At 47.1% G+C, this 20,156-nt stretch overlaps 1 protein-coding gene across 1 annotated transcript in view; it reads left to right on the top strand.

Moving 5' to 3' along the window:
• Cog2 (component of oligomeric golgi complex 2) overlaps positions 1 to 19,794 on the top strand; it is a 33,550-nt gene extending 13,756 nt beyond the window's left edge. Inside the window, exons 9-18 of the mRNA XM_042686153.1 lie at positions 2,848 to 2,974; positions 5,669 to 5,808; positions 8,962 to 9,023; positions 10,378 to 10,529; positions 11,923 to 12,120; positions 13,128 to 13,200; positions 13,472 to 13,614; positions 15,425 to 15,564; positions 16,972 to 17,152; positions 18,732 to 19,794. Coding sequence (XP_042542087.1) covers positions 2,848 to 2,974; positions 5,669 to 5,808; positions 8,962 to 9,023; positions 10,378 to 10,529; positions 11,923 to 12,120; positions 13,128 to 13,200; positions 13,472 to 13,614; positions 15,425 to 15,564; positions 16,972 to 17,152; positions 18,732 to 18,833 — 1,318 coding nt within the window. The 3' untranslated portion in view covers positions 18,834 to 19,794. The remainder of the gene's footprint in view (positions 1 to 2,847; positions 2,975 to 5,668; positions 5,809 to 8,961; positions 9,024 to 10,377; positions 10,530 to 11,922; positions 12,121 to 13,127; positions 13,201 to 13,471; positions 13,615 to 15,424; positions 15,565 to 16,971; positions 17,153 to 18,731) is intronic.
• The last annotated feature ends 362 nt before the right edge of the window (positions 19,795 to 20,156 follow it).

Raw genomic sequence — 20,156 nt, 5'->3', positions numbered from 1 at the left:
TGTGACTTTTCAGTTCTTTTATAAATATCCCACTCTTTAACTGTTGGCACGTCCAGTCTAGGCCACTTGTCTGATGGCCAGAATAGCAGAGTCTCTCACCTGTGTCTGCTGTCCAGGCTTGCTCTTCAGCCAGCCGTGGCAGTTCTGAGGCTCATGGACTGTGCCTTCTGAGTCTTTGACAGTGTCTTTGTGCTGTGGGACTGATCCAGACTCTCTGACAGAGTGGAGAAGACTTTCCATAATCTGTTCCTGGCAGCTCTCCACCAGGAACTCTCCCTGCACCTCTTCAAGCGCTGGCCACCTTTCCCCAACACTCACACACACATGTACTTCTTCAGTGTTCCTTTTGTTATCTCAGCCATCTTTTTCTTTCTTTTATCTTCCTTGCTGTTGAACTATCCCTCCACACACAGCCCCAGCTGAAAGACCACTTCCTTCTCAAGATCCCTTAAACCAGCGTCCCATATTCATGGTGTCCTTAGAATCCAGAATAGATTGCCTTTGCTTCTGCTTTGGACTGACCTCCATTTTACAGAAGAGCCATTTCTGCAATGCTCATCTTGAAGATGGCAGCTTCCCAGAAGTGCTTGCAAAATGGAAGAGTTTGGATCTTTCAGATAGGGAAATAAGAACTAGATGAGGTAAGCACACCTGTGGTCCCAGTGGAAGCAGGAGGAGTTTTGAGTTTTGTCCAGCCATAGCTGCCTCAAAAACAAAACAACAGCAGACAGCAAGCAAAGTCTCTGCCTTTGTGGGACATGTAGTCTATTTGGTCTTAAATTTGTTTCTTGAAAAAAAAAATCTGAGTAGTGTTCTTCCTGACCTTGGAAGTGCCCCATCTGTCTCCTCCACCCCATTGCAGGTGAGGCTGTGCCACTGTGTTAGATAATCACGAGGATTTTTAGCTAGATTTGGATTTGGGGATGGCAGTGGAAGTTGTGATGCAGTATTAAAGTGACGCTGATCATCATTAGATTTGACAAAGGCTGCTCTTGGTCCTGAAATGCTAGGTGTCCAAGCTTTGGAAGTCCTACCTGGTCTCAGGATAGTGGGATTTGCACAGAAGCCTCAAATACTTTGTATTGGCCCTTGCTAGACCATCTTCCATGGCTTCTAGCCCCGTCAAGTGTCTGGTCTTGCTGCACTCCAGGTTTCAGGACCTCTGCTTGCCACTCCCTTGTGTATTGTCCCTGCTTTCCACACATCACTCGGTGAACTTCCTAACTGACCACCAGCAACATTCAGGGTTTACCCTCCAAATAAAACCTGTCAGCTCTTCTACAGAGCAGTCTGAGTTAGGTTTTATCTTTTCTTTGGCAGCCTTAATTACATGTTTCTTTGAAGATGAGGAAGGTCTGCTATTTAAAGTTGGTGTTGTGTGGTCTGTAGTTTGGAGTTCTCATGTCATTCTTTCCTCCGCATGCCCTAACAGCTAATTCCCAATCTGATGGAACATCTAGACTGGGAAATCTTCAACTGGGCATGTGAGCAGCGGGAGCCCCACCCCCACCCCTTGTCTCTGCCCCTGCCTCTCCTGCAGTGATTGGTCATCAGTGCCCAGGTGTGCTTGTACTGAGATCCTTTGACCACTCCTCCTGGACAGAGCAGCAGAGCCTTTTTTTTTTCCCCACTTTTTTTTTTTTATTGTGAAAATACCGTACAGAGGGGTTACAAGTACATGGGCAAGGTAATGAGTGCATTTCTTATCAAGCATTGTTGCCTCCTCCTCTTATTCCCCTTACCATCCCGTCCCGTCTGTCTACATCATTTTTCTGAGGAGGAAAATTGATGAAACTTTCAGCCTTTAACATAAAGTCTTATCTGTATTATCAGAATGTTAAGTCTCAAAGTTTCAATCCAGTAGTTAAGCTACAAAACTTCCATGGCTTGCTAACGTAAGACTTTACACTAAATTGTTTAACATTTCTTTTTTTTGGGGGGTGGGGTCCGGTTGTGGGGCCTGAACTCTGGGCCTGGGCGCTGTCCCTCAGCTCTTCAGCTCAAGGCTAGCACTCTACCACTTGAGCCACAGTGCTACTTCCGGCTTTTTTTTTTCTTTTTGGTTATGGGGTGCTGAGGAATCGAACCCAGGCCTCAGGCATGCAAGGCAAGCGCTCTACCATTGAGCCACCTTCCCAGCCTCACTAAATTGTTTAACATTTCTAAAGAGAAGAGTATGCATACAGCAGTCACAGTAGGCAAGCCGGAGAGAGAGTCTTTGCCTAGGTGTTCATAGGTCTGCTTCACCATAACCAGCATAGACTAGCTGTGTGCTAGGAGCAGTCCTGGGTGGTCTGCAAATAGTAGTCCTTGTGACGGCCTTGTGAAGTCTTGTTGTCAGCCCTTCTTAAAGATAGAGCCGAAGCACAGAATAGTGAGAGGATCCACCATTTCGACTCTGAAATCCAATATACATACCAAAAAAACTGCAAAATAAAACATGCACATACAAAGCACCTTATTCTGATATTAGTTTCAAGAGTTTAGAGTGACATAGACAACAACTGAAGACACTCGAAGCTGTGGGTAAACAGTGAGCAGTGGGTAAAGTAGAGTAACTCGCATTATGCTGTAATGGAGTTTGAGTGGGATGTACAGAGGTCTTTTCTGTGGCCTAAGCTGAGGCCTAAGAGGGGTAGGGCATTGACAGGGAAGAGTTATACTGGTTCTATGCAGTGGTTTTACCATGTCATTGCTACCAGGAGACATCAACATCTGAGAAGCTCCGGCGTAGAAGCAAGCTAGCTGACAAGGATGGTCTTGTTTTAGTAGGTGCAAAGCAGTACAGGTTTCCTCATTGTAAATGGAAGATTATGGCAAATATGGACCATGGCTCTTGTCTTACAGTGAGAAAGGCACCGTTGTTCCTGGATATGACTTCTTGGTGAATTCTGTCTGGCCAGAAGTGGTTCGAGGACTGGAGGAAAAGCTGCCTTCCCTCTTCAATCCTGGGGATCCCGATGTATTTCACGAGGTAGTCTCATCATCTTGTTTCTTGAAGATGGTCTCAGACAGGATCTCTTCTATGGCAGAATGGCAGCCTCCATTCTGTGGTTTATTTAGGATGCCCGTATAGTTCAGTCTAGATACAAGTGTGACTAGTTATTGTCATTTTCTGTTTTCCAAGAAATCCTATAGCCCTCAGAGAGCCAATAACTTGGCCATTGTTTTCCATAAAAAATTAATTTTGTACATTTCTATTGGCATGACCAGACAGCATTAGGTTGAAGGAAAATAAGTTATTGATTGGATTCTAAAATATGCCATATAAATGTCCTTTATAATTAAAAAGGTAGGAAGCTCTATTATTTCCTTTAAAAAGAAAAAAGAAACATCATTGTTTAAAAGACATCATAGTTAAGATTCCCAAAGCAAATTTATGTACTTGTTTCTCACCGTGTTGTCTTTTGAAAGCAATGCTGACTGTAGCTAAGTGTACAGACAGGCTCTGAGGCCTGGGCCCAGTGTCCTTCTGGCTGTTCTTGCTCAGCCTCTTTGTGCTTCTGTTCCTTCTTCTTTCCTGGAGTTTTACTCTTTGGTTTTCTTAATAAGTTAATAATCTTTGTCTTTTAATCGATAGTTTATTAAGTCTACAGTGATTTTAATGGCTGATGAGTTGCAATTTATATTGTGCTTCCTCCCCTTCTTTTCCTACCTTGTTTGAACTTGAGGCTTTTAGGTATTTGCTTTCTTCTTTTATTCTCTGTTGTTCCTTCTGATTTAGGCATTATACCAAGACCATTCTCAGGGAATACTAGGAGTGTTGCCCAGAACTAGTAGGAAGAAACTTAAAACTTTTGGATTTCACTGCCCTGAAAATATCTGTCTATGCAGACTTCAGCAGGTTGTGTTCATGGTTTAGTAAACTAGATTAAGAAGATTTTAAAAGTCCAGCAGTATTGGTGGAGTTTGGAGACTGGGAAACAAATATAGCTGCACTTGTGCTGATGGGTAGGGCTCAGCAGTTTCTGCTTACTAGCTTTGCCTTTGGGCACTATTCTTTGAGCCCAACACAAGAAGAAATGGTGTTTCGAGTGGGGAAGGACTAGCCATGGTTACCTCATAGAGCTGTTTCAGAGCTACCACCACCTGCCCTCAGTGGGGCTGGTAAACCCTGACAGATCTCAGGTGCTCATCTGTGGAAATGATAGGACTCCTCCATTCACACTAGCCTCAAAACAGTATGATACATAGGCATAAAGTTAACCAGAGACATTCAAGACTTCTTGCAACGAAAGCTATAAATCACTGGAAAATACACTAGGATATAGGGATATAGAATGGACCTCACTCTCCCCATATTTGTGGAGTAGTAGAATTGTGAAAGTGGCAGTACCACCAAAAGCCATTCTAAAGATTCAATGCAGTCCCCATTATAATTCCAATGCTATTCTTTGCAGAAATAGAATACACAAATTCTAAACCCCATGGAAACACAAAGGACCTCAAATAACCAAAGCAATTCTGAGCAAAAAGAGTGATGCTAAACTTTAAAATACTGAAAGAACTAAACTTTAAATTGTGTACAAAAAATAACATAGTGGGACTGGAAAGGTAGCTCAGTGGTAGAGTACTTGCCTCGCATGCATGAGGGCCTGGGGTTTGATTCCTCAGCACCACATAAACAGAAAAGGCTGAAAGTGGTGTTGTGGCTCAAGTGGTAGCGCGCTAGGCTTGAGCTGAAGAGCTGAGGGACAATGCCCAGGCCCAGAGTTTAGGACCCATGACCGACAAAAAAAAAAAAAGTATGATACTGACACCTAACAGACATGTAGATAGATGGAAGAGATAAAACAAGCCCAAGCAGGTACTGCATCAAATTCTTGACATAGTTCCCAAAACATTGAGGGGGGAAAGATATCTTGTTTGACAGATGGTGTTGGAAAACTGAGTATGGGCTGTAGAAGACTGACAACATACCCTGATCTCTTACCTGGTACAAAAATCAACTCAAAATAGATCTTAATGTAAAACTTGAAACTACTCAAGGAAAATGAGAAACACTTGAAGATGTTATCCTGGGTAATGACTTTCTGAATAGGACTTAGGAAGTAAAAGCCAAGAATTGCTACATGCAGTTATATCAAATCAAACAGCTCTGCACAGTGAAAGAAACAGGAAATGAGAGACCCTACAGAATAAGAGAGAAATCTGCCCAGTGGCTGTCTAATGGAATAGATACCTACAATATGTAAACAACTCAAAAATTTAAATAATCCAGTCAACAAATGGGCAGGGATGAACAGATATTTTTCAAATAAGGAAATACATGAAGTAATGTTCCACATCCTGGGGTGAGATTCCACCTCACCCCAGCAGACAAACATCAAGGAAGCAACTGCTGACAAGGATGGAGGGAGTGGGGAAGAGCTCTACCCACTCCTGTGGGAGTGCAGAGTCATCCATCTACCCTGGACATGACTATGCAAATTTTAAGAAATTGAAGGTAGAACTTCAGGCAGGCTTTGTCACAGGAGACCTCAAATATATCACAGGAATGCTTTGAGGATCTCATCTCTAAGTGGGAACACTGAGGTCTCTGTTGGCCCCAGAACTCTGGTTCTGGATGCTGACCTTCTCTGTTTTGATCGTGGTCTTGCATACATGTTCCTGTTCCCTATTCATGAGCTTGCCGCTGATGAGAACTCACTGTGTGTTCTTGTTCTAGAAATATACCATCAGCATGGATTTTGTCAGAGGATTTGAGCAACAGTGCGGATCCCAAGCCAGTGTGAAGAGACTCCGGGCACACCCCGCCTATCACAGCTTTAGTAACAAGTGGAACCTTCCCGTGTATTTTCAGATACGGTCAGTCACTCATTCCTCACCCTGCCCTCACAATAGGACAGAAAGCTAGTTAAGAATGTCACCCCAAACCGCAGCCACTTTTCTGGATGGTGTTTGGGAGGCAGAAATGAACAGGAAGTGTAGGTGCCACTCTGGCAAACAGACATTTCCATACATCGGTTTCCTAGTAATGGGATCTTAGGAGCTGAAATGAGCTTGGTTCCATTGTGTCCTCTGTGGATTGCAGCTCTTTCCTTTTCCACTCTTCTCATTTGCAGTGCTTACCCCTGTAGGAGTGAGAGGGGCTTCTGTCAGTCACAGGGATCCTGGATACACCCCACCGCCGCCCCCCCCCCCCCCCCCCCAGGCCTTTGTGATATTTTCTCATTTTCTGTTCTGGAAAGTGGACTTTTCTCCCAGGTCTCAGGATGCTATCAGCTGTGTCAGTACACAGTTCTACAAAATGCTTGGGAAAAGTTTAGTTGATGTTGGAAAAGCAGTCAGGGTCTTCAGGGTCTTGACAGTCTCTCGGGATATTATAGGTTCTGCATCGCTAATAAGCAGGCAGAGGGCTCTGCATGGCGGAGGGGGGGGGGAGGGGCGGACAGTCCTTGGTTTATTTGTTATTTTCTTGAAAATGCTAAAAACAGGGGTCATAGTTACATAAGTCAGGCAGAAAATACATTTCCTTTTGGACAATGTCACCCCTTCCCTTATTGTTTCCCAGCTTAGGGTTTTGGTTTTTTTGTTTTGTTTTGTTTTTTAAATTCTGGGTGCTAGCTGAGTGCTGGTCGCTTACACTTGTAATTGTAGCTACTTTGGGAGTTGAAATCTGAGCTTCACAGTTTGTAGCTAGCCAATGAGAATCCACAAATTGCTGGGTGTTTTCATTGGTTGTGATCAGTCCTTCCCCAGAACTTTAAGAAAGATTGCAGAGGGAAATATGTCAGGAATCAGGTACCCTAACTATAATTGCCTGGTATGATTGAGAATGTGTGTAATCTTAGTCTCCCAAGGACATGACACCAGCGGGACTTATGGGCATGCCCATACAAAACACACAGGTCTACATGGTACTGGCCGTTATGTGTCCATAAAGAGGGACTAGGACAGAAGCCTCTGTGTCAGGAGGACAATTTGAAGTCATGCAGGGCTATTTTGATGACTAAGGCTGGTGCAGAAGTAATGTTGCAAATCTCCCCATCTAATTATTTGTTGACGCCTTTCTCAGCACCACCACGGCCCTCTGCCCCACTCCTCATGCTCCTGTGTGCCCAGCTGTGCCCCACCATACCCCTCTGCCTGCACTCCTCATGCCTCCCATGTGCCCAGCTGTGCCCCACCACGCCCCTCTGCCCCACTCCTGTCCCGTGTGCTCAGCTGTATACCATCACGCCCCTCTGCCCCACTCCTCATGTCCCCTGTGTGCCCAGCTGTGCCCCACCACGCCCCTCTTGCCCCCATTCCTCATGTCCCCATGTGCCCAGCTGTGCCCATCCCAGCTTCATCCTGTCTACTTCCTGTCAAGCTAGGAATCAGGCTAGAACAGTGCTGAAATGCAGTCATTTCCCCACAAGACCTGTGGCTTTCATCCAATTCATAAAAGTATCCAAAGGGATTGTAAAGTTATGTTTGAAGCTTATGAAAAAAATTTAAATTATGCTTAAATTATAAAAGTATACAGCTTGTTTCCACTACATTTGCTTTTCATCTAAAAGCTAAATTCAAGTATGACTCTAGAACTTTCCTATTGGTTTTTACCAGGTGTTGGCCTGTTTATGTGGGGTGACAGAGCTCTATAGACACAATTAGGTTTAGATTGGCACTGTTGTCACCATTCTCTGCAGGCCACTTAAAACCTGGCTTGGTGGCCCACACCTATCTCACTAGCACCTGACAGTGACCATGTCTGTGGCATGTTGACATTTTCCTAGGAAATGTGACATTGTATACCGGAGCCACGTGCTCCTCGAGATCTTCTATGTGCTGGCACCCCGGTACCCCCAGGCTGGGGCAGCCCAGCTTGCCTCTCACCCATACTCTGGCACCCCCAGGCTGGGGCAGCCCAGCACGCCTTTCACCCGCACTCCGGCACCCCCAGGCTGAGACAGCCTAGCTACCTCTCACCCGCACCCCAGCACCCCCAGGCTGGGGCAGCCCAGCTCACCTCTCACCTGCAGCTTGCCAAGGCCAGCCTTTTGCAGGCCCCACTGGGCAGCCGAAGCTTCCTTTCCTTCTGGGGAGTAGATCAGGCAGCTGCAGTGTTGGGGTTCTCTAGGCTTGCTGCTTTGCTTTGAGGTGTAATTCTCTCCAGAGAATTACTACCTTTAGCTCTGACTTCTTTTTAAAACTCTGAAAATGTCACTTAGATCAATTTCTCTTGAGCATGAATCCAAATTTATTGTTGGTTGAGGAACCCAGTGGGGGCAAAAGAGTACACTGATGGACATTTGGACACAGTGCCTGAGCAGCAACTAGTACAAGATAAATAAAACAGCTATGTTTCCACAAAGTTATACAAACATGTCCATCTCTGACAGTGAACAGGGGTGATGGGGACCTCAGGCCAGGGAACCAGCTATCATCTGGGAATGCCATGAGATGTATGGAAGGGGCAGAGCTAGGAAACGAGCTATCATCTGGGAATGCCACCAGATGTATGGAAGGGCAGAAGAGCCAGCAGAGGCTGGCAGGCACTGAGCATTGAGCTCAAGGCATTGCTGACTGCCTTTATGACTTTGGTTAAGCCGCAAGTCAAGATGTGGAGCAAGGCTTTCCCCATTTCTTTGTTAGGGGTATGTCCTTAGCTGTGGTAGTGTTAGCAGGTGTGGGCTAGAGACACATACATTTGTATGGCCTTGAAATGTGTAGAGGATTACAAGAGGGTGGGCTTACAGGATGACTGCTCAGTGTTTTTAATTTTAGAAACAGACTAGCTGCAAGAAAATATATAGATATTGATGTATAGAGTACTGGCTTGACCAGTATAGCTTATTAAGTGCCAAACTTTTTTTAAAGTTTTTTTTAAAGTTGGGAGAATAGGTGTCCCAAGGCTGGTTGAGAAGAATGGGTATGAACAGGCAAGTGAGCTGTCCTATCACTTGGGAAGAGGGGATAGGCAGGGGCAGGGCTGACAGGGCCATCAGCACTCATCTGTGTCCTTGTTTTGTGCAGGTTCAGAGAAGTGGCAGGATCCTTAGAGGCAGCATTCGTGGACGGGCTGGCAGATGCTCCAGGTAACCTCTTAGAGGGAAACAGCAGGTGCCCCTAACAGGTTAGCCGAGTTCACCGGCGGCTAACCCCAGCCCTCAGAGTCTATCACCTTTCCTACCACACAGTAAGTTGAGGACACCTAGTTTAACTGATTTTACTGGACAGTACAGGGGACCGCATTAGGGCTCCCCGCGTGCTGGGGTCATGTCAGGGCTCCTAGTGTGCTGGGTAGCTGTTCTCTGAACACCTCCCTGGCCAGTTGCTTTTTTTGTAAGGCCAAAAGAAACTGGTCTTTTGATTCATTGAGCTTCTTTCTTAATAAGGATGATAAAAGAAAGGATCCTTTTTGAAATAGAAGGCAGACCTTTCTGTACTTCCATGTGGAGGCTGAGCTGAGTCTGTCCACCTTCCTCTTCAGCTGAACATAGACTACAGACAGGGAGGGGTCTGAATGCAGAGCTCCCCCTGGAAGTGACTCAGCTGGAGCATATATTTAGGCCTCCTTTTCTGTGCTCCTAACCCCTGGATGTTGGGTCATGAGTGTTGCAGGGGTGTATGCGTGCGTACAGGAGTTGTGTGCATGCCCTGACTGCCTTGCTGGTATTTGCCACATGTTATGCTTGTTGCTGGTGATCACTGAGAGGCAGTATGGCTCTTCCTACAGTTTTGCTGTTTATGGTCCTCAGTATTAGTGTCTTCTCTGTCTGAAGCAGCTAAATCTGCATGCATTAACCTCCACCTAAGCTGGGTGCCAGTGGCTCACACCTGTAATCCTAGCTACTCAGGAGGCTGAGATCTGAGGATTGCAGTTCAAAGCCAGCCCATGCAGTTACATCCATGACCCTTACCTAAAATAAACTGCTAAAAAAAAGCTGGAAGTGGAGCTGTGGCTCAGTGGCAAAGTGCTAGAAAGAAGCTCAGGGGCAGTGCCCAGACCCTGAATTCAAACCCTAGGGATTGGCATTAAAAAAAAAAAAAAAAAAGGAAGCTCCATTTAGCTTCAGTTAGATGCTTCTGTCTTTGCTGACGTTAGTCAACTCCTTTTTGTAAGGGGTAGCTGTGTCCTGAGGTAAGAAGGTGAGGGATAGACAAATCCAACCAGACAAATTCAGAATGGAAATTTACACCCTTGCCAATGTTGATTTGGTATAAAAAATATATATTTATAATATTTTGGATGTTGTGTTCATGCTTACCTACACTTCTGGGGGTGGTGGTTGTTAACTCACAAACTACATTACAGGCTGGGAAACCTGGCTGTGGAAGCTGCTCTGCTGGCCTCAGCATTCTTTAGAATGCCTCCCTTATTAAACCGAAAATAGCGTTTCACTGTTGCCCCTGCCTGGTGAAGCCCTTAAGTCCATGGTCTTTCTGCAGCTGGGAGTCCATACTGCCTTTTGGCCTCTCACAGAACATGGAGCAGCCTGAGGAAGTGCTGGTCAGACAAGATGTTTCTGCCCTTGCTGGCACACCGCTTGTGGAGGCTCACCCTGCAGATTTTGGCACGGTTTTCTGTGTTCATCGAGGAGGTGAGTGCTGGTTTTGAGGCTCATCACTAACCACTGTGGTAGGAATTATGATGTGTTTGACTAAATGCCCTGTGGACAGCTATGGAATGGATGTCTGCTCGGTATTTTTTCTTGAAAAGCTTCACCTCTTACAGGTCAGTGTTCCCTTCCTTGAGACTCTGCTTAAGCAGTCTGCTCGGCTTAGTTCTGAGCTCAAGGCCCATGCTTGCTGAGCCTTTGCTTGCAGAGCTGCCTCGCACAGCCTGAGTGACATGACATGCTCACTGCACCAGCTGTCCCTGTGCAAGGGCTCATAAACAGGAAGGAGAGTAGGAGGGGAGGGGGAGTGATGGGGGAGAGAGAACAGCATGTGAGGCAGCAGAAGGAGCCATACTTCCTGTTGTCGTCAGTTTCTACATGTGGCTCTTGTGCAGGTTCTTTGTGGACTGATGCTCCTGGCAGATGTTGGGAGCTCTGTAGGAATCGTTTCCTCTTACTCTGTACCTTCCTCCTCTGCTTAGCCAGGCAGACCACCCCGGTCCAGGACCTCTCAGGTCCACGGTGGGCAGACTATTGCAGGATGGGCCAGCACCTACTTGTCCAGCAGTCTTGCTAGATAGTACTTCTCTCCCTTTTTAAAAACTGAGCTATATCCTAGCCACTCTCCCTTTTCTCTCTAGTAAGTTCCTTAGTCTTGAACATAGTCTTTGTTTAATGCTAGTGTGTTTCTTTTTGGTTTTTCCTTTAACAATGTTATACAAAGAACACTTTGATACTTGTGCTAGTAGAAGCATAATGAGGTTTAGATATAAATTCTTTTTTTTCTTTTTTTTGGTTGCTGGTGGGGCTTGAACTCTGGGCTTGGGCGCTGCCCCTCAGCTCTTCAGCTCAAGGTGAGCTCTCTACCACTTGAGCTATAGCACCACTTCCGGTTTTCTGGTGGTTTATTGGAGATAGGAGTCTCATGGTCTTTCCTGCCCGGGCTGGCTTTGAACCGAGATCCTCAGATCTCAGCCTCCTGAGTAGCTAGGATTACAGGCATGAGCCACCAGTGCCTGGCTAGATATAAATTCTTTTACTCTTATTAAGATAACCAAAACCAAGCGCTGGTGACTTTGGTAAGCTATTTACAAAATATAGTTAATTTATTTCAGCTAGTGATGTTACTGTGGCCTAGGAAGTTATTAGCAGCTTCTTTCATGCATCGTCCTTTTTAGCACCAGAAATAGAGTTCTGGAAGGGTGCCCTGTGCTTCGTGCTCATTTATCATTGTCCTCTCGTTACGTCTGCCTGTGAGACCAACTCGCTCTTCTTCCATCAGTACCTTTCTGCCCCATTCTCCACACTAGTAGCATTTTATGTGAAGCTGTGTCTCAGTAGTGTAGAGCATTTAATTACTGAAATCCTTTTTCAGCTTTCTCTCAGGCCCATCTCTAATGAAATTGGCAAGGAGGTCAAAAAGCCTCCAGGAATCAGCAGCAAAGATCCTTCCAATGCCCAAGGAGCTGGGGAGGAGCAAGGAAATGGTCTGTCAGATATGAAGCCACCAGGGTCCATCTCTAGCACCCAGCTCGTATATGTGGTTGCAGACCTACACAGGCTTCAGGGGCAGGTACGCTGGCACTGGAGGAGTCGCAATGTACAAGGCACGCTTTCACTGAAATAGTGTGTGCCAGAGGAGGCGGCATTTCAACTCATGGACCTTGGGGTTGTGGGGGAACCTGCGCCCTCCCAGCTGGCCATTTCCAGACATCCTGTGAGTCGTTGCTCAGCACTCTTGGTACTTGGTGTGCTTCTGACACTGGTTCTCCCCTCAGTGATGAGAGCTGGGGAGCTCAGTCCTTCTACACTTGCTTAGTACCCTCCAATGCTTTCTGTGCTCCCGAGACTGTTTCCCACCTCAGTGATGAGAGCGGGAGCACAGTATCCCTGTCAGGGGCTGGGTTTTGATTTTTTTTGGGGGGGGGGTCCGGTCGTGGGGCCTGAACTCTGGGCCTGGGCGCTGTCCCTCAGCTCTTCAGCTCAAGGCTAGCGCTCTACCACTTGAGCCACAGCGCCACTTCCGGCTTTTTTTCTTCTTGCTTATGTGGTGCTGGGGAATCTTACCCAGGGCCTCATGCATGCAAGGCAAGCACTCTACCACTGAGCCACCTTCCCAGCCCGGTTTTGATTATTTTTAACTCTTTTTGCCTGAATTCCTTCTGAACCACTTGTGGCTTCTCCTCTGTGAGGCCACATGGGATTTTGCTCTCAACATTAAGCCAACGTCAGTGTTCAGATCCTCCAGCAAGTGATTCTGCCTCCAGAGAGTAATCGTTTGTGGGCTTTAATCAATGCAGTGGTGTGTTGAGAATGCAGTCTCTCTATTTTGGTACCATGGAGAGCCACAAAAACAAGATATTTTTGCTTATCTTTGTCCCTGTGAGGAGTTGCAAAGCCATGTGGTTCCAAGTTGTCAGCTCCACCCTGCAAAAGCATCAAGCCTCACCCACTCCCTCATGAAAACCACTGCAAGTCCTGATCCTGCTTTCACAGCTTTAACCATATTCTGAGTTTGTAGATGTGAACAGAACTCTCTTCCTTTGATTTATAAAAAATAAAGTGTTTATGTTGTTTCAGCTGCCAGAACTCTTGGAAATAATCAAGCCAAAACTTGAAATGATTGGATTTGATAATTTTTCTTCTATCTCAGGTAAAGGTGAATCTTTAGACTGAACAAATCTTTGAATAAGAAATAATTGAAAATAATACTTTGAGACCATAGGATATATTTAAATTAGCATTTTCTTTAGTTTTAAATCTTTGATTATTTCTGTATTCAACTCTGTGTTTTTTTTAAGTTCCTGAAATAAGATGTTTAATTTTAAAAACTTGATTTATTATAGTATACTCTAAGTGCCACACGAGTGTTTAAAGCTTGTACCTGGGCCTTGATGGTGGTTAAATTCAGTCTTCCTCCCCAGCGGCCCTGGAGGACTCACAGAGCGCCTTGTCAGCCTGCGTGCCAGCCGTGAGCAGCAAGATAGTGCAGGACTTGAGCGAGTCTTGCTTCAGCTGCCTGAAAAGTGCGCAGGAGGTTCCCAGGCTTTACCGAAGGACCAATAAGGTCAGCATGGTTCACTGGGAAGAGCCTGGGGCTGAGGAGGGGCTAGGACAGCAGGAGGGAGTGGTACACATGGGCACATGCTCAACAGAGACAAGGGCGAGCCCAGTCCCCCACTGCTCAGGGACTGCTGTTAGTAGACAGAGAAAATGTGGACTTCATTTCAGCCGTGAGGCACCATGCTATTTTTCTGAAAAAGTACCTTACGCGAAAGCATCTTTTCTGAGAAAATGTCTTACTTTTGTATCTTACCATATTTTATTTTATTTTTAGCCAGGAGTCTCTTACTACGTAGCTCAGGCTGGCCTCCAACTCCTAGTCCTCCTGCCTTGGTTTCCCAAATATCAGGATTACAGATGTGGGCCATCACACTCACTAGGAGAAGGCATTTTAACAGTGTTTCCAATTCCTATTTTAAAAATTTTCGTATCTTTATATTGTATGCTCATATTGTTGTTTGGGATTTTTTTTTTTTTAAACTGTATTTTTTTGTCTTTTCTTTTTTGGTACTGGGGATCGAACCCAGGACGTTGCACTTGCTAGGCAAGCGCTTTGCCACTGAGCTACATCCCAGCCCTGTATGCTCGTATTGTATACTTATCTTCTTCCCTTAATATGGTTGTTGGAAGTACTTGGTTGGTCCTGTCTTTTTATTGAGCAAGATTTATGTTAAAAACTGTTGAGAGTGTTGGGGTAGAATTCCATGAAAGTGCTTGCCTAGCATGCGTCAGTCGACTTCCGTCCCCAAACTGATTGGGAGGTGTCGCTTATGAGTACTGTTCACGGGCGGTTCCCTGGGGCTCCTTTCATGGAATGGTGACATAGCTAATTCAGTTTTACCAGTGTTTGGTTTTCCCAATTGAACACTCATTATCATGCATTCATTCTCATTTCATACTTACTAGAGCTCACATAATTCTCCCTCTAGTATTATTTTCCCTCTTGGAGTTAGACTCAAGATTTAGTTTAATGTGTAGTAGTTTCCTACCAAAAATTGTCAGGATCTATTGAAAATGGCATACCACCAACCTTTTGTTCATCTGTGAGGTCTGGGACCAAACTTCTGTCTGTATAGCTCTTCTCTCTTACACTTAGTGGGTACAGTAGGTGAGTCCTTGTGGCTGAACTGACAGTAGCTATAATCTCCACTCTTTCTCCCTTTTCATGTTACAGTGTGGATGGACAGTCAGGTTACCACTTCTAGCAAAAGTCTCTTCCCATTAGTTCTTTGTGATCAACTTAGAAGTTCCTACTTGGAACTGGGAAGTGGGGGGCGGGGGGAGACCATTGTGTGCCAGTTACTGGATTTTGCTTTTCCCCTTCTGTTCATTGGCTGTTAGAATAGAGGATATATTGAGAGTTTGTGTTGCACTCAGACTGTGTTGTACACTCACACCTACTTCTGAGAAGTGGTGCTCTATCTTTATTTTCAAATGAAGTAACTAAAGCCCTGTCCCTGCCTCTCAAATGCTGATTTATGACCAGCTGCATTGACATCACCTGGCAGAAGCATTTTGGAAATGCATGTTCATTGCTCAGCCCCCCTCTTCCCCGCCCCCGGAACCAGACCCTAAGGTGAGGCTAGGTGCCTGTGGTGCGTGGGGCATGCAGCACCTAGGTAGCTGAGCCAAAGTTGACTGAGGAGCTCCTACGTCCAGCCTGCCATGCCCCAGGTGTCCTCCTGCAGACCTGGTGGCCTTCTGAGAGGAAGGAGTGCTGTGTCTCAGAACTACAGTGTCAGTGGGGTCCTCTTGGGCTTGATGTTTGGCAGCTTTCTTCTATGCATCTTCAATCCCTGCCATCACCATTTTAGGAGGTCCCAACTGCAGCCTCCTCTTATGTGGACAGCGCACTGAGGCCTCTTCACCAGCTTCAGAGCACACACAAGGACAAGCTCCACCCCACAGTGATGCAGCAGTGGTTACGGCAGGCTCTCTGCGAGAGCACTCACAAGTAAGTCACTCACACGCACGAGTCTGCACAGGGTCCCCAGACATGCAGGGTGGTGCGTATGCACAGTAGTGAGAAACCACCATACTGTGCACGAGTAAACAGTAATGAGCAAGATCACACAATGGCACGTGTACACGGTAGTGAGAAACACCAACACGCTGTGCACATGTGCACGCTAGTGAGAAACACGACCACACTGTGCACGTGTGCATGGTAGTGGGCTCATCACTGCACTCTCTCATGAATAAGTGGCATGGAGTCACTCTGTCCCCTCACCCCTCTCATAACTCCAGGCTGCCTAACTCCACCTAGATTGCAGACCAGTTGCCAGAGTTCACTTTCTCCTCTACCACCCCTCTCAGTCCTTCTTCAGTACTGCTAGCCAGGGTGGTCCCAATCATCAGATGACACAGGGGGCTTCGATTGGAGCCCCTGTGTGGAGTAGAGGAAAAACACTTGACCCCTGGCCCTCATCTCTTCATGTCTGCTTAATCTGCTTTTCCCCAAATGTTGCCATTGAGTTACACCAAAAAGTTTTCTAACTCAGGGCTTGGGTGGCGTGGTGGTAGAGGGCACCTGGAATTTGTGAGGCCCAGTGGCCTCCTGGCCCCTCAGAAAGAAAAGGTGATTCTGTCTCATATGTGACCACTGTACCACTGATTTGTTGAGAACATGAGAATAAATATTATTTTCTGGGCAAATGCATGTGACAAATGCCAGATGACTACCTTGCAGACAACACAACTCATTTAGTAACTTGAAAATAGATCATTATGGAAGGCAGTGGATTTTACTTAAGTTCTGATATATATATATATATAGAGAGAGAGATGTATGTGTGTATGTATGTATATATATACATACATATATATGTACGTGCATATATATATATATATATACTTTTTTTATCCTTTTGGACGGTCATGGGACATGAACTCTGGGCATGGGCGCTGTCCTTCAGCTCTTCAGCTCAAGGCTGGCATTCTACCACTTGAGCCACAGTGCCACTTCCAGCTTTTTCTGCTTATGTGGTGCTGAGGAATCGAACCCAGGGCCTCATGTATGCAAGGCAAGTGCTCTACCATTGAGCCACCTTCCTAGCCCCCAAGTTCTGAGATATTTTTATGGTTTCAAAAGTGACCTAGAGTGGACATGGTTCATTCTGTGGTGAAGGACACGCTGGCCCATCGGTTACTCATGGAATCAGCTACAGCTTTAAAAATCAGGACACCTGTGTCTGAATTTCCTGTGGGATGCCTTGCTTGGGAGTCTTAAGCATTAACAAGTTACCATGGTGACCGTTACTCAGAAGGGTTCCCTGTCTTAAGAGCCACTTTTTGGTTTGCAAAGGTGGTTGCCATTTGCTGTTATGGATGCCTTTTTTCATTATTAACTGTTTGTGCCGAGGTATTTTGAGACCGTGTCAGATGTACTCAACTCCGTAAAGAAGATGGAGGAGAGCCTGAAGAGGCTGAAGCAAGCTCGGAGATCCGCTGCCACCAGCCCTGCGGGTCCCAGTGGTGGTATGAGCGATGACGACAAGATCCGGCTGCAGCTGGCTCTGGATGTGGAGGGACTGGGAGAGCAGGTACTGGACATGGAGGACTGGGAGAGCTGGTACTGGATGTGGGAGGCCTGGGAGAGCAGGTACTGGATGTGGGAGGCCTGGGAGAGCAGGTACTGGATGTGGGAGGCCTGGGAGAGCAGGTACTGGACGTGGAGGGACTGGGAGAACAGTACTGGACATGGGAGGCTGGGAGAGCTGGTACTGGATGTGGGAGGCCTGGGAGAGCAGGTACTGGACGTGGGAGGCCTGGGAGAGCAGGTACTGGATGTGGGAGGCTGGGAGAGCAGGAACTGGATGTGGGAGGCCTGGGAGAGCTGGTACTGGACGTGGGGGCTGGGAGAGCAGGTACTGGAAGTGGAGGCCTGGGAGAGCAGGTAGTGGACGTGGGGGCTGGGAGAGCAGGTACTGGATGCAGAGGGACTGGGAAAGCTGGTACTAGACATGGAGGGCCTTGGAGAACAGGTACTGGCAGAGGCCTGAAGCCTCAGCCACAAGATGGCTCCTTTGAGCCACAAGATAATGCTGCCATCCGTCAGCAGCTACTTATCAAGTATTATAGGAAGCAAGTAGGGCCCAGATCACCCCGAGGACCAAGGATTAGAGGTCAGGAGGAAGGACACGAGCATAATGAATGCCAAGAGCACCCTTCAGCATCCAGCAAGTTAGTCCTGTGCTGGTGGCAGCTTGGCTCCCCCACTGCAGAGGTGGCAGCAGGCCTCCATCCTGGTTTGGCTCGGGGGAATAGGAAATGAGGCCTTCCCCACATGTAGCAGGAGGGTGGGGTGTGCAGGGCTGCTTCGCTTCCCTTCTGAGCCTTCAGCGTTTCTGTAACAGACTTCAGGGTTAGGGCATGTGGCATATTCAGTGTGCAGCTCCATCCACCAGGAGTTCATGTCCTGAAACGTCCAGCTGAGGGAGACTGCCAGGTTTCCAGGCAGCAGTTAAATGTTCGAGGAAACCCTTTGGCAGAGAAAAAGAACCGTGTGGTAAAATCACTGATACAGTTGTAGCTTCTGAGGTCTGGCTTTTACCTGTCAGGGTCATCTCTGGAATTCTCAATCCTCTGCTGTGGGTGAATCTAGACATATAACCTTCAGACATCTGTTTCCATGTTCCTTTATTTCATAAGTGAAGAGCAAGTCTTTTAAGTAGGAACATTTGTTCTGCAGCCAGGCTGACCTTGGGCTGGAGCAGCAGCACGTATGCTGTATTTAAACAAGTAGGGCACTGGGTGCCAGGTGCTGGTTGCCAGTGTCACCCACAACACTGTGTCGGCCTGCTAAAGCCCATCAGGTCTAACCAAAGATGGCTGGTAATGAGCCAAGAAAATGAGAGCACAGGCCAGAGCTGACACAATGGGTCATTGAGATTTCTTTTAAGGTGAATTTTCTAGCCTTTTAAGTCCACAGAGGGGAGCTTGTCAAGAGTCTTATTTGATGGATAAATTATACTGATTTCTTAGGGTGTATAAAGTTTGACAAAAAGAACTCTCTCTCATTTGGTAGAGGGTAGGAAGATCCTTCTGTTGTTTGTAACAAGGGTCTTTATTTGCATTTTGGCTTTATTGCAGTAACATCATTTATTCTCCTGGCTTTTGCAGATACAAAAGCTGGGCCTGCAAACTGGTGACATTGAGAGCTTCCCGGCCCTCGCGGAGCTCGTCCTGGCTGCCAAGGACCAGGCAGCTGGAGAACAGCCTTAGCGCCTGGAGCGTCGGGAGAGCGTCCTCTCACCCCCGCTGCCCAAGGCCCTCCCAGCGTCGAGGGGGGTCTTCTTTCACGTAGAAAGAGCCAGAAGCCTTTTTCCATTGTATGGAAGGTAGTTTTTAAGACATTTAAAACTTTTTACTATAGTTTACAGACAAATTATTTTTATTGTAAATCTCAGTGTGGAAGAGCTGATTTCTGCAGTAGGATTAAATAAATGTGATCCAAGTACAAGAAAGTGCTGGTGGCGGAGAGGTGCCTGCGGGATGTGGGCACACAGCCACAGTGTAAGGAGCAGCGTCACCCCTGTGTCCAAAAGGTTGCTGTGCCCCCTTCTCACATCCTGTCTCAGTCAGTGCAGAGGAATGGCACTTCAGACCCTGTGCGTCCCTGGGAGTCAGCCCAGCAGGCAGCTGCATTTCCTAAATAAAAGAGATGTGTGCCTTCTGTGCGTTCAGCACGGGTGCGTCCCTCATGCCAGTGCCCCCCGGTGACAGTGGGAGTTCGGTATGAGCAGCTACCGAGGCGCCTTCCAGAGCCCCAGGAGGAAAGCAGAGCTGTGAGGGCCTCCGGGTGGCTGCTTGGTTCCCTTGCACCCAGCGGCTCTGCCTCCTCACTGGCTTCAGAGTAGGGGAGGGGGCAGTTCACAGCCCCCGATTCAGCATTGTCCATTCTACAGAAGGAACAAAGGAGGTCGCTGAGTCACTAGTGAGTTTAAACCAGTCTGCTGCCTGCCAGTCTTCCCCAGCTCCCAGCACAGACAAGTCAGCGGTCCACAACGCGGACCCCTCCACCTCAGGCCTGGCCCCGACTCAAGGGTCACCTTCAGGCTTGCCTCTCATGGGAACCCACCATGCGGCCACCTGCTTCTTGGCCTGCCAACAAGTTTCAGAACCACTCTGAATTTGTGTTGCTCATGAGTATCACTTTTTTGAGTAAAGTGATAGAGATGAAGTGCTTTCCTGCTGTAAAACTATACTTTTCAACTTCAGCACACAGACTCCAGAAAGTTCTCAGCTCCTCACTTCCTTGTAAGAAGGTGGTCATCAGGGATCAAGCCGGCCTCTCCCGGGTCTGTGGCAGAGTACCCACGCCCATTTCCCTGGTCACCTTACAAGTTGCTGTGGTCCTGAGGGCCAAATCCAGTGGAGATGGCTCTCAGGCCCCTAGGGGCAGTGTGGAGCACAGGGTCCTCTCCGTCATCTGACAGCTCTGGGGGCAGTGTGGAACACAGGGTCCCTTCCATCATCTGACAGCTCTGGGGCAGTGTGGAATGTGGGGTCCTCCATCTGACAGCTCTGGGGCAGTGTGGGATGTGG

The sequence above is a fragment of the Dipodomys spectabilis genome, unplaced genomic scaffold, assembly GCF_019054845.1.
Source record: "Dipodomys spectabilis isolate Male_0828 unplaced genomic scaffold, ASM1905484v1 ptg000096l, whole genome shotgun sequence".
NCBI lineage: Eukaryota > Metazoa > Chordata > Mammalia > Rodentia > Heteromyidae > Dipodomys > Dipodomys spectabilis.
The sequence above is the reverse complement of the archived record's forward strand: the minus strand, read 5'-3'. Positions and strand labels throughout refer to the sequence as shown.